Here is a 14,566-nt window from a genome sequence, read left to right as displayed (position 1 = left end):
GGGGGGGGGGGGGGTGAGAGGAGGAGGAGGGGGGGGGGGTGAGAGGAGGAGGAGGGGGGGGGGGAGGTTACACAAAGCAGAACCAATCTGAGGTTGTTACTTGTAGCTTGGGATGTTGAGCCTTCTTGGCAAACTCCAGGGCTGTCTTGTAGGATTGATTGATGGTCTCAAACGGCTCCTTGGATCTCTCTTGATAATCAGCGATGTTTAGCCACGTCTTGCCCTCCTGAAGAGATGAGACAAAACGACGTCTATGTTAATATCAACATCTTAACTTCACCATTAAAAAATCCAAGGTCAATGGACGTTGTGCAAGAACTGTAGAAAGTGATGCAGGGCCAGTGAGAAGACACATCACTGTCGAGTGGGCACAACCAATTTTTGACAGCATGTACAGGCATTGCATTCGCTATTAGGACCTGTAAAAAAAATACACTCAACCAAAAAAGAAAGTCCCCCCTTAATACTTGTTTGTCTAACTCAAATACTACTGGGTACATCTTGCTCAAATTGCAACTGATCAGTTCAGAAATTCCCTAGCAATCTAGCCATTCTCTTTGTTTGACCCAAAACAGTGATAATGTGTACAAAATTAAGCAATTTATGACAAATGGTACCGAAACAAGTTGCACTTTTGTATGTGCAAGGTGAGTGTGGACCACAACTTGCACGTATACAAAAGTGCAACTGTACTCCGTATCATTTGTCATAAATTGTATAAATTCATACACATTATCACTGTTTTGGGCCAAATAAAGAGTATGGCTGGATTGCTAAGTAATTTCTGTACTGATTAGTCATTATTTGAACGAGAGGTGCTCAGTAGTTTTTGAGGTAGACAAAAAAGTATTGGAAGGGGGGGGGCACTTTCTTTTTTGGTTGAGTGCATGTCCACATGAGGCAGGGTCTTAAGACGTTATGTGGACTTGCACAGCTTCACATAAACATTTTCTTATTTCTGAAAAACAATCTTACAGGCATTTTGGGGTTAGGATTATGTCACAAACTTAAGTAGAACATGCAAGGAAATCACAGTCAAAAATACAGTTTCAAAGAGTGTTCAGGCAACTGGCAACATTTGAACATGTTTCATCTTAACTGAACGAGAACAAAGGAATGTCCTCACAGTGTACGTAAAACATGTCCGAGTGCACATCTAAGTCAGGGAATTGCAACTTCAAAATATTCAGTTTCACAATTCACCCATGTAGAGTTATGTGTACACTGTCTGCCCAATATCTTCCTGGATCTTGTGAGAAAAAATAGTTCAAAGTTTTAGACTCGAACCCTCAACTCCCTGCGTTCAAGTGCAGACATCTGACCACTTGACCAGCTGGCTGATTTTCCCAGGTTACAAACATTTTTTATACCTCCTTTGGGTGACCTTTTCTCAGCTCCAACTCCTTGCGGTACATCTCAATGGCCTTGCCATGCCGACCGTCATCCGCGTAAGTGGTCGCCAGTGACACATAGATGGGTGCCAGTTCTTTGGTGCTGCACTTCAGGGCCAGGGCGCAAGACAGCTGCAAAGATGTTTATAAATGCAAAGAAAGAGCTTGATCCAATAAAACAAAATAATTTTCACACAAGAAATTGTTCTCCATATCCTATTTTTCATGAGCCATGCTACAAACAAGTCATTTTACATATTACCACCACAAAATACAACTACCTAAACGTAACTGGAGTCTGTCACAAGCCAATAGGCAATTTTCTCTAGTTCCCTTGGCATGAAATAACCGAGAATATTTCTATTCCCCCTGGATCACATGCAAGTCCATTGGAAGTTACTCCTCAGTGAATGCCGATACCCAATAATACTCCTGGGTGGAGAGAGGCAAGTGGAGAGAGGCAAGTGGGGGGTGGCGTGGCTTACCCAAGGACACAACACATGGCCAGCAGCTGGATATGAACCCCTGACCCTCTGATCATGAGTCACGAACTCCAACCACTATAGGCCAAACTCTCCCTATTGCCACCATAAAATGCCAATACCTACATCACCCTAATGGTAATTGTAACATAAAAGATGATGGTTTCATAACAAAAAAAACCAATTATGCCACACCTACCTGTTTCTGGTAGTAGACGGCAGCCCTGGCAAAGGCACTGACCTTTGAGCAGAGGTCACCGAGCGACTCGTACAACGGAAGTCTCTCCCTGTAGGCTACGTCTCCCACTTCCTCAAGTTCTTCTTGCAGACGACAACCACGGATCGCTGAAAACAAAACACAGTCAGTGTAAAATTTTGATTGTTTTTACTATTTCTAATCAACAGTTCAACTTTTCTCAGCAAGCACAGCATGTTGAGTTGTGATAAACACTTAAATAACAAGACCCAACTTAACCCTAAAGGCCGGTTTATAGTCAGTTGTGCGATGAGGAACATCCAATGCTGATGGCCGCTGGACGCCAAGCCTTTTTTGAGCAGTCATCAGCTCCAACTCCGTAAACATACGGGCATCATACGTGCTACGCGCACAAAATTAAACTGTATAGTGTGCTGCTCAAGTGTTGCTGCAGGCCTTCAGCTGAAAAAAAAATATGACCATTTCTCACTCTGGGGCGTATTATCCTAACCTTTAATCCCTCTGCATTTGTATTGGGAACCTTCCTATGTCCTCCAAAATCCACCACTCTGCAGTAAACCAACTGCAAATTCTTTGTGTTTTTGAGCTGCAACAAAGCACCTTGTATTATTATAAGTAATGTTGGCTAGGCTCTAAATTCTTCAATCCTCCAAAAATCTTTTAAAACCTCCAGGTGAAATGGTGAAGTCCTCCAGTCCCAATTCAACTCACAAGCTAATTCAAGTGAGTAGTTTGGTTGCAGTACCCGCTGCTTATCAGATTCAATCCAGCCAGCTGACCCCGGCAAGCTCGAGTGGTAAGACATCTTCAGTAGTAAGCAGGATGTCGTGGGTTCGAGTCCCACCTGAGTAGTTTGGGAATTTTTCTCACAATCACTCGGGACAAAACTGAGTATACAGTGTCGGTGAAGGGCAAAACCCAACATTGAATTTACATCACCCCGATGCAAATTCCTTCTTATGAATAATATTCAAGTGAGCTTTGCATTCCTTTGTCAGTGTTCATCCACTGTTTCTTGGGACTGGACTTGTGAATGGACCTGTGATTTACTTGTGACTGGACTTGTGCTGACCTGCTTTGAGGGTTCTGATGACCAGTTCTTTATCCTCCGGTTTCTGGGAGCCCAGTTTGTAGGCTTTCTTGAGAGCCCTCTTGGCAGCGTGGAAATCTCCCAACTGAATGAACACCTGAGGGAAAAAAATGCATTTGTTCAACTATGGTATCGTATTGAGTGCTGTGGCGTCGTGGTCTGGAGCATTGAACTTGTGGTCTGCGGGTAATTCTGCAGGTTGTGGGTTCAAGTCCAGCCTGGGGTTATGGTGCTTGTGCTCTTGGGTAAAGGCACTTTGTCACTCATTGCTTCTCTCCACCTAGGAGTAAATGGGTACCTGTGAGGGCAGAGATGGTTATTGTGGTTGAATTTAGCAAAATTGCAGCTTCGAGCTGTGTACTCCCCAGGGAGCTGAGATGGTATTTGGAATGTTTCATTGGCCCAATGATCAGGGGTAATAATAATATAAAGCACTTTGATCTTAGCTAAAAGTGCTATAATATAACTGAAAATGGACCATTAGAGCGATATTCCCATAGACTTGCGCAAAACATTTATTCTGACTTTGCTGACCCCTAACCCCAATTGTACCTTATCCTACCCCCGGGAATTTGAGTATTTTTACTAATTGGACCATGTGCAATCGATCTAGCCTATTTGCGACACTGAAATTTTGTCTCTAAATAGGAGCTGAGGCATTCGGGAGACATTGAAATGTCTCCCAAATTTCACATGTCTCCCAAAGGTATAACTTATGATGCTAAAGTGTCTCCCAAATGGTATAATTGTAGTGAAATTCCTGTGCAGCCCTGGCCGAAGAAATAAAAAGTCAGTTAAGTCCTTTTTTGTTCCGAGTTCTGCCCCAGTGGCTAAGGCAATTTTGTCGTTCTATTACCATATCGACCAAACCAAGAGAAGTTTGATGTACAACCAGGAGTCCAGAAGAATCCGCTGCAAGTTTAAAGCGCAGACTCCAGATATTAATTTTTGGGTAAATATTTACAGTAAACTCCCGCTAAACCGACATCGTACAACTTGCCAAATTGCGCAAGTCGGCCGTCTGACTAAAGTCCCGATTGTCCGTAATGCATTTCCACTGAATTTTTTATTTCTAAGCTTTTATAAGTCGCCATTTTGCTCAAGTCGTCCTGTTACTCTCGGTTCCCTTTCCATAAAAACCATTACAAAATCCTTTGTGTAAGTCGGCATTCAACAAATCACGCATTGGCATTGACTTCCTACTGCAGTTGGCAAAGTGTCGAGTGAAAAGTGGTTTCGCACGGCCCGTGATCGCTGCGTGCATCGTTGTCGAAAAAAGGTGTCCTACTGCAAACATCGCATATGCATCATGAGCATATCAATACCAGTAACCCCTCTAGGCTGTACACATGCACTCTGTCCATTTTGGGGGTTGTCCTATTGAATGACTACTACTGCAGTCAATGCGTGCGTGGTATATACCGGACCACGCACGCATTTAATTCGTTACTGTGCACGTATATATATCGTGGTCTCCACTATCAATACTCCAAGCGTGATGATACAATTCGAGGATTAATTTTGCTCAAGCATTAAGGAGATAAACCAGGGTAAATCGAAGCTAATTAGTGCAATGAATCATGTGTGCAAAAGACATTCATGTAAGTCAGCAAAATGACGACTTACAGCAGATATTGGCATTCGCGTAAGTCGTCACAAATTCTCGGGTCCTGAGAGTGCTGGTTTAGCTGGAGTTTACTGTATAATATAACTTAGTCCCTAAATAATTTACAGCAAAACATTTCCAGCATTTGCAACTGAGCGCGGGAGCCACTTACATTTGCCGAGGAGGACAATGCATCGCTCTCCAGACTCTTATCCTTCAGTCGCTTGGCAACCTTCATGGCGTTCTCAAAGGACCGCAAAGCCTTGGTACCTTCCCCCGTCCTTAGGTAGATATCTCCCTGGGAACAATGACTCCTGTACAGGTCTTCTAGAAGTTGGTGCTTCCTACGCAAACAGAGCCAGATAGAAACAGAAGTGGCTGTAATTATGGATGCTGGCCATTTTGCACATTTGTCAGTTGCCTAATGAATGGTTTGTGGACTAGTTTCCTTTTAACACTACCCCCCTTGGGTATTTTGGCTAGAAACCCTGTTAAACGTAGCATCGTACAACACTTGTCAAAATGACAAGCCTGCTCGATGTAGCAAGATCTATCACGTAACAAAAATACCAGGCCAAACTGACTCAGACTCCTTCGTCACCAAATGCAGCAGGATTCAACTGTGACATTGTTTAACCCTCCTGCTATTTAACAGTCAAAAGTTCCATCCACTCCCCCTGCTATACTTTGAACACAGGCTAGTCACCAACAGCCAGATCATTATGTCAAGCAAGCTGTGACTAGTCAAACTTAGCCAAAAGACCATGAACAGACAAAGCAGGCAAGTTGTGGACACACTGGCTTATCAATTGCCCACAGTCAAAGCAAAGCTGTACCAAGTTACATGGGCATTCATGGCCAGTCAATCCTGCTTTATGTGGGCTGGGAATTCTTAACTGTTGAAAACAGTCACTGGATTGATTTTGACTGAAAGGACAACTTGGCACAGAATGTATGTTTGCATAGGAGGGTTAATGGGACGAGCTCTCATTTTTGGAATTAGAAATTTATGCACTGGTGTTTGGCTCAGTGTAGCAAGGTCCCACAGTTCTTTACACCTGATGCACTGTGGTGCATCTGGTATAGTAAAGCTGGTCTTTGACAAGATGGAATTCTACTCAATCTGTGGTAACGTGATTGGTAATGGAAAATTCACTTGTGTCTTTCACATGGAGACTTGACTTATTGCCTGCAACATTCATCATGACAGCACATGAAACAAGCGGCACCAGACTAACGCACATGTGGTGTAGCTGTTAATCACATACTGGGTAAGCCTTGTGAAGCTTCTCTAAGACCAGTGTTAGCAACAAGTGACAGTCAGTGAGCAACAGACATGCACAAATAGGACACTCTAAAAAAAAAAAAATCTGTTGATATATTTACAAACTTTTGCAGGAAATTGTGTCACAGTTTACCAACAAAATTTAAATTCTGCTGGAAAAATTACTTGAAGAAAATGTAGGTTTTCCTACAAGAAAAATGCAACACTGAGGTCAAGCTGTGGGAGAAAATTCTGTTAACTGGATGTGAATTATTGTCTTTTGTTGATTTGACAAAAGACAATAATGTAATGTTGAATCCTTCAAAATGTCAAGCCCTTCAAGTCTGTTTCAAGAGAGACCCCTCTCAACCGGCTTTAACTATTGACAATAATCCACTCACATTTGTGACTTCCTAAAAAATGTTAGGCATCAAGATTCAGAATAACTTGAAATGGGATGAGCAAGTTAGTGATATCCGTTAAAAAACCCTAAAAACTTGTTTACATATGTTGCGCACACTGAAGAAATTTGGTTTCAACAAAGATGAGCTGTCAGTGGTTTATAAGGGATATGTCAGACCCTTGTTGGAGTACGGGGATGTTGTGTGGAATTCCTCGCTCACTAAAGCTCAAGTCCATACTTTAGAGAAAGTGCACAAGAGAGCATGCAAAATCATGTTAGGCTAAAATTATGTTTCATATAAAGATGCAGTTAATGAGTGTGGAATCGAAACTCTTTCTGATTGTAGGCAAGCCCATTGCCACAAATTTGCTCAGACTTTGGCCAATTGCAAGCAAACAGAAAACCTCATCCCCCTTCCAGGAAAAACACACATGGTAGAAATTTGCGTTATTCTCACTCCATCTCATTGCTACCCTGTAAGACCAATCGATTCAGAAAGAGCCCGATTCCACACTACATTGACTTATTAACTTCTTGACTTTCAAAATACATGTATGTCTGGGTCTGCTGTGCGCTTCATGAAATATCATGCTATGTCTGTGTGACGGGTTAGAATATACCCCCCTTAATTTTCATTAGTTCCTTTAATATGTAGTAGTTCCTTTAATATGTAATAGTTCCTTTAATCTGTATTAGTTCCTTTAAACATGATTACATAACAAATATCACTCCGCCACCTACCGTAAAATAGTTCAACTAGATCAGGCAACCTTCCCGCCACGCCACATTCAAACACTGATTCGACCGAGTAACATCACCCTGTTTTACTCTCTCACAGAATAAAGAATTAACGTCAAAGTCAACTGGCCGTATTCCAAGTCTCCCTATTTTTGACGCCGATTCCCGGTGTCACATCTGTATGGGCCTATTGTGTACTTAGTGCAATACCTTATTCCTGATGGCTGTGCCATTTTTTAAGGTCAATTTTATCACTTTGATATCAATTAATCTAAGTTAATTCCAGTGTGTGCATATTTTTTAAATTTATGTTTTGTTATTTTGGCTGGACCATTACTTTTGCCTATTTTTCTTGTTCATATTTGGACTATATTGTTTTGTAATGTTTTTATATTGTAACATTCTTACAATTTGGCCCGAGGGCCACGAGTTGAATGAAAATAAACCAATAAAAACTAAAAAAGAATTGACTGTGCTGGGAAAGTATCCAGGTAATAAATGGGCAATTCCAGCACTGTGAGAGGCAGTGTATGTCAATAACAGAGCCAGTCAGCCACGATACCTTATTAACGATGCAGAGAAATGATCCAAAACTCCTAGTCTGTAATCTCCTTGACCACTTCTAGATGATGGATGTGTAGGATTTGAAAAATACATTTTCAGGTTTATTCACTGAGCTCTTAAAAGCTCTGTTACAGACATTAAATAACGCTGAAACTGCCCAAATACAAAAAGGGTTAATTTGGTACTTGGTTGGCTCCTCTCCTATAGGACTTCCACAAGGGAGTTTAACTAGGAGGCCAGAAACACTGGGGTAAACCCCTTCTCTTTACAGCAATAAGTGTTACTGGGTTCTTTTACGTGCATTGCATTACACAACACATGGGACCTCCGGCTTTACGTCCCATCCGAAGGATGAAGCAATAATGGTTGAGTGCCTTGCTTAAGGGCACAAGTGTCCGGCCCGGGCTCGAACCCACGCTACTGTTGCCTCTGAAACACCAGAGCATGAGTCCGGTGCTCTTAACCGCTAGGCCATGACACTCCATTGCACCCATGCAACAGTTTTTTTGTTGTTGATATCCTACAATTTGTGTCTTCTGTTCCTCGACTTACTCGGCAATGAAGATCGCCTGTTTGATGAACTTGGCTGAGTTTGCATTGTCCCCCTGATAGTCATAGACCAGACCAATATTCAGATATAGCCTGGCCTTCATCTCCATCAGCTCTTTGTCCGAGACCATGCCCTTCAAGAGACCGCACACTTCCAGACTCCTTCAAGAAATGAGACAGGAAATTTCACATTTTAGTAGGGGGATTGTGGCCAAGTGGATAGGGGTCATAACTCACGATCAGAGGTCAGGGGTTCAAATCCAGCTGCTGGTCATATGTTGTGTCCTTGGGCAAGCCATTTTACCTTCACTTGCCTCTCTCTGCCCAAGAGTACCAATAGGTACCAGCATTAGCTGGGGAGTAACTTGCGCTAGACTGGCATCCCATCCAGGGGGCAAAAGAAATATTCTCAGTTGTTTAATGCCAAGCAAATTAAAGACAAATGTGGCCCGATAGGCCATATTGTCCGATGACAGACTTTATTTACTACTACTTTTATATTTCAAAAAACTTTAATTACATGCCAACACGTTTTCTTGCTTGGAGTTTGGAAACTTTTCTGTGAAAGCTTTCTTTATAGCAACACCACAAAATCCAGGCAAGGGGAATAGGTGTGGTTTGTTTTGGAGTGAGATTCTTATTTCATTACCATATTTTTTTCAGAAATGAACAATGAATCAAAACAATAAAGGGTAATAATAATAATAAACAATTCTTATATTGCGCAATATACACAAAAAAGGTCTCTATGCGCTTCTGAAAGCATTAAACAAGTGTGTCTTAAGTTGTGATTTGAAATTTTCCAAGGATGGGCTGATCTTTATTTGGTAAGGTAATTTATTCCATTCTTCTGGTGCTGCATAATGGAATGTCCGTTGGCCATAAGATTTGGTATGAATTGTACGTGGAGTTAGATGATGTTGAGAGCTGGAGTGAAGATTTCATGAGGGGCGGTATTCAGTTATTAATTCATGGAGATAATCTGGGGCCAGTCCATTTATGATTTAATATGTGAGAACTAAAAGTTTGAAAATGATTCTGGACTTCACTGGTAACCAATGTAATTGTTGTAAGACTGGGGTAATAGGTTCATGTTTTTGCATTTTGGTTATGAGCCTATTGGTTATTGGTTATGGGTATTGTTGTGGACACCATGAGATTCAAAACAAGACTAGACAAAGCTGGTCCTGGGCCACACAAAACTTCTATCCATTCAAAAAGGCTATTCACTGGAAGTCTTTTCATGCATCTGGTGCACACAATGGGTCGGATTTAGACCATTGCAGGATAATCCTAAAAAAAATCACAAGGCACGACTCTTCACTCGCCAACAACTAAGTCAAAAGTGATAGTCTGTCAGTCACTCAGTCGGGGAGAAAGAACTTGGGGGAGTCGGGGAGTCAGTCAGTCAGTCAGTCTTTCGGACAGTCAGGTCCAAAGAGGACACTAGGTTGGCCCTCTGGGACCTACAAAACATATCATTTACATACAGATTTCTTGTATCATTCTACATTCTATACAAAGCCTTTCTGCTAAGGCCCATACTTGAGGAATGAATCTCGGGCTTTCTGCAATGCGTGGACGGCCTCATCGGGATTATCCTGTCTCATGCTCTCCCCCTGGAACAGGAATGTCCGTCCGATAGTCGCCCGCGCTCGCTGTTCCTCCACATGGCTCTCCACGGCGCGAGCCAACTCTAGGTGGCGCCCTTGATGGCGGAGGGCTTTCTTGAAGTGGCCGAGCTGGCTGTAGCATTCACCGATTTTGCGGTTGGCGACGGCCGCGCCGATGACATCCTGCAGGGAATCCGAGAGCCGCAGTTCCTGTTGGTGCTCTTTGATGGCTTCCTCGTATTCACCTAATGAATAATTCATAATTTAAGAAATTCATAAAACACCTTCATAGTCAAAAATAGTGTCTGATAGAAGATATGAGACTTTGCCTTGCCTCGCCTCAAACTGGGTGAGGTGGCGACATGAACAAGTGAACATGTCAAGCTGATGGGTACGAGGGATTATAAGTAGGCTTCACACTTCATTCTGACTATATTGCTATAACTAGGGCTTACACAATACAACCTACCATATCGGGACAGAAGTTCTCCCAAGACATTGCAGAGTTCTGCCTCCTCTTTCAGTTTCCCACTAGCTTGGGCCTTTAGTTTGGCCTTCTGGAGTCCTGTCAAAAGAGCAAGAAATCCCCTTATGAACCTCCAGAACCTTCAGAAATTTAACTGTATGAAAACGCCTGGAGGGGCTTTCTAAACATACAGTAATTGGGCGACTAATTTGTTCCCGACGGTCGTAGCTCAGGCACGGCTTGATCCTATGACCAATTTGATACTAGTTATTATTTTTGTTGCTTTAAAGCTGCTTTCAGGACGATACAGAACAGTCAACAATGGACTGTACAGGATCAAGCTGCGCCTGAGCTACGACTGTTGGGAACAAATTAGTCGCCAAATTTTTGTAACCCGTGTGTAACTGCGATGATATTAAGACGATCGGCATCTGTCAGTGCTAAAAAAAAATCAAGAGTCACAAGAGTAGAAAAATGTCAACTTATGCAACGTGTTCCCGACAGGGGGGAATCAATCACAGTCATGGCAGTCGACCTGTGTGAAGTCCTGTGTGCATCAAGATCATCTTACTTCATTGTGTAGCAAATCAGCATGCGACAAAACAGCTGATTGCATAGATGTGGTTGTGGAAGGTTGTTTGATTGTTAGGCCAAATAAAACAAAAATATGTTTAGCATCCAGCCTTTTTGAAAAAAAGGAAGCGGGAGGCCCTTTCCCCCCCCCCCCTCCAAAATGGCCGTCCGACCGGGCTATTTTTCAAGATGGCCACCATATTTTTTTATAAATGGCCGCCATTGGACTCGGGAAATAACATACCAGCTTTATATGTGCAAGATGGACAGATAAGAGGCCAAAATGACGTCACTGTTGAAAATTTATAATTTTTCATTTAAAAAAAAAAAAAAAAGGAATAAAAAGGGAGAGGGCCTCCAAACAGGACGCGGGCGGGGATGCTCAACACATTTTTTATTTATTTTACCCTACCAATGCTTTTTAACCGCTATTGTTGAAGAAGTCAGGCGACTGTCTATGCCATGGAATCATCGTCGCATCGTGGGTGACATGATTATGGTTGCAATTATTTTGTGTCGAGATGCCGCTTATTCCATGAGAATTTCACAATTTCTCAGTTTTGTTACCTGAGCATTACCTTCCTGACCCGAGTCCGGCTTTAGGTTGATCTTGTTGCAAGGAACTAAATCAAAATGTTGCGGCAAATTCCTACCAATACAATGTCCCATTTGTTTGCGTACCTACTAAATTGGTGAGCAGTAATTTTGGAAAAAACGTTGCAACCCGAAGCCACTTTTTTCTTCATATTTCCATCATCTCAATGAAGGTGTTCATTGCAAAAATGATTATTAAGACATGAATCTGGGACTGAGAACATTTCCAATTTTGTTAGGAAATACTTCACTCTCCATAGACTTTGTACACAATCGCGGAAGTGGCGTCAGGTTGCACAATTGCATTGCAACATTTTTCCCACATTTCCTCCCCAAAAATTAGCTTCCTTTCAACTAGCCCCATAAATGTGGCCAATTTACTGGATTACCTCCGTAAATAAAGGCCACACTTGGAACATGTACCCGAACATGTAGAACTTTGTCAAATTTTGACAATAGTTGAAAGGTAGCCCCATAAATGTAGACTACCTCCGTAAATAAAGGCCACACATGGAACACGTACCCGAACATGGATAGCCTATGTAGAATTTGTCAAATTTTGATTTTCACATTAAGGATTTGTTTGTAGTTTATTTTTGCTAAAAAAGTGCTGCCTTTTTCAGATGTCCATTTTTTTGTGTAATTTCAAGATTCGTTTGAACACAATTAATTGTGTATCAAAATTTCAACAGGAAATTACACGCAAAATAGACATACAAAAAGGCAGCACTTTTTAATATCCTACGAGGGTGAGTATACTTCTAAAGCAAAAATAAATTACAAACAAAGCCTTAACGTGAAAATCAAAATTTGACAAAGTTCTACATAGGCTATCCATGCTATCCATGTTCGGGTACGTGTTCTATGTGTGGCCTTTATTTACGGAGGAAGTCTACATTTATGGGGCTACCTTTCAACTAGACCCGTGAACGTGGCTATATATACATAGCCACACTTCAATCTATAGTAAAAACACTCTATTGTTATCCGCAGTGACTGTGATCGAGTGACCATTCTAGCCAAATTTCGGCTACATTTGACAGAATATTTGCATACAAAGATGAGTTGTACAGAAAATCTAGCAGAACATTTTTTTATCGGCAGAATTATGTAGATCAAGGAAAATGAAAAAAGATTATAGAAAATATGGCACATTTGGTTTGAAAAACCTTCATTTTTTTAAAGATCCCTGAAACATACCCTTGCACAATGGAACAGGTGATTTAGCAGAATTTTAACATGGTGTTACGGTCATCCTGCCATGTAAGCAGTTAGTCGGATACCCACTGGTGGGACTTCTACCATTTTACGCATGCGGAACTCGGGGTACCAGAGTGTCGCCTGTCTTTGATTTTCTGATCATTTTGAAAACGTTCGTTGTGACAAACTTGTGCCGTACGTTACATCAAATTTCTTGGCAATGACAGATCCAATACTCGCGTAAATTCACAGGAAGCGTAACAAGTGATTCACCTATGGAAAAATTATACATGGTTATAGGCCTATGTAGCGGATCAAAAGAATGATTTCGCTTGTATTTACCCGAGGGAGGCGCGTGGCGTTGTATTACAACGCAACGTTCACGGCCACGGGTCTACCTTTCAAGGCTATAGGGTAAGTAAACAATCCAAAACATAACATTCCTGGGATGTCAGGTCGTAATATTCCCCTTTTGGTTATACAGAGTTAGAGTGAAATGACATTATCATGGCTATTGACTAGCGCCCTCTAGCTCCATGATTTAACTTACATAGGGCCTACATCATTCAACACCTGAACACTTTACGCTTTCTGGCTTTCGGTCGCCAAACATGCCAAAATGACATTACGACAAATAAAACTCACTTCTGAACTCCTTGTTGTCACTAGAATTCATTTTCTAACGAAACCAAAATAATTGGTGTGGAAAAGTCCAACTTTTAAAAGAAACTTGCAACAATCATGACGTCAATTTTTACTCAAAATGGGTTTCGTTCTTCGACGTCTAAGCACGAAACCACAGCAGACAAGTGAGTCGCCATCTTGAAATTCCCGCGGTTGGAAATGCTGTTCTTTTTCCAGAGGGGCTGTCCTCACATAGCCCAAACTTAAGTGAACACAAATTCTTTGTTATTAAAATAGCTATTAGCTCGTGAATACCCTTGTGAATAACACGTTGAAACAGCCAAACGTTTTTTCAGTAACTTATTATTTTCAAAGTGTAGGAAGATTAGATTATTCTTCTGTTTAAAATGATTGTTCCGTGCACAATACCAGATAGATGTTGGCATATCAACAGCAGCTAAACCAGGTTGCTAAATTCAGGGATCGGCTTTAATTGTTGAGAAGAAGAATTTGCACTTTTACTTGCATATTTAGCTCACGTCCTCTTTTGGAGTTTCATCCCGAAAATCAGATTCCTTTTCCAAAATAGTTTTTTTTTAATACAAAAGTTAATCACTTTTGAAAGAGACATCGATCACTTTTGAAAGAGACATGACTTTAATAATTATTGAGTCATTTCTCAACTAAGAGAATGGTTCTGAAAAGAACCAGAGGTATAAACTCGACGTTCCGGTCAGTATGCTCTGACCGTCTTCAGGAAGACTCTCCTGAAGACGGTCAGAGCATACTGACGGGAACGTCGAGTTTATACATCTGGTTCTTTTCAGAACCATTCTCTTAGTTGAGAAATTATTCGCACATGGTGTTTCCGCAAACCTTTCATTATTTAGTATCTCCACCATGCAAAGCCTCAAATCTTACTTAATTATTGAGTCATTACTTTACATCTTTTTTTGCCTTCCGACAGTTGTCATTTTGCTGGTTCCCACCCCACAACTAGCCTGAGATCACCCGTTATACTTTGTCCATGGTCTATTACATAGACTACCCCACAACCTGTATCGATAATGTTCGGATTGACATATATCTGTTGGCGCTGCAAAGCGGACTATATATACTTGTCCCCGCCCCCGTAAAATTATGGGTCCGAAGGACAATGGAGACATGTTTGTGCCCGATAAGAACTTTTTAA

The 14,566-nt window shown here is 41.5% G+C and overlaps 1 protein-coding gene across 1 annotated transcript in view; it reads right to left on the bottom strand.

Moving 5' to 3' along the window:
• The window catches only part of LOC119744439 (tonsoku-like protein), a 28,038-nt gene extending 14,433 nt beyond the window's left edge, over nt 1-13,605 (bottom strand). The window contains exons 1-9 of the mRNA XM_038220371.1: nt 13,396-13,605; nt 10,387-10,482; nt 9,850-10,162; nt 8,308-8,466; nt 4,959-5,130; nt 3,163-3,277; nt 2,073-2,218; nt 1,371-1,523; nt 101-226 (exon numbers count right to left, since the gene is read on the bottom strand). Coding sequence (XP_038076299.1) covers nt 101-226; nt 1,371-1,523; nt 2,073-2,218; nt 3,163-3,277; nt 4,959-5,130; nt 8,308-8,466; nt 9,850-10,162; nt 10,387-10,482; nt 13,396-13,426 — 1,311 coding nt within the window. The 5' untranslated portion in view covers nt 13,427-13,605. The remainder of the gene's footprint in view (nt 1-100; nt 227-1,370; nt 1,524-2,072; nt 2,219-3,162; nt 3,278-4,958; nt 5,131-8,307; nt 8,467-9,849; nt 10,163-10,386; nt 10,483-13,395) is intronic.
• Between the last annotated feature and the right edge of the window lie 961 nt (nt 13,606-14,566).

Source organism: Patiria miniata, unplaced genomic scaffold, assembly GCF_015706575.1.
Source record: "Patiria miniata isolate m_02_andy unplaced genomic scaffold, ASM1570657v1 HiC_scaffold_12, whole genome shotgun sequence".
Taxonomy (NCBI): Eukaryota; Metazoa; Echinodermata; class Asteroidea; order Valvatida; family Asterinidae; genus Patiria; species Patiria miniata.
This window is presented reverse-complemented; position numbering and strand designations above follow the sequence as displayed.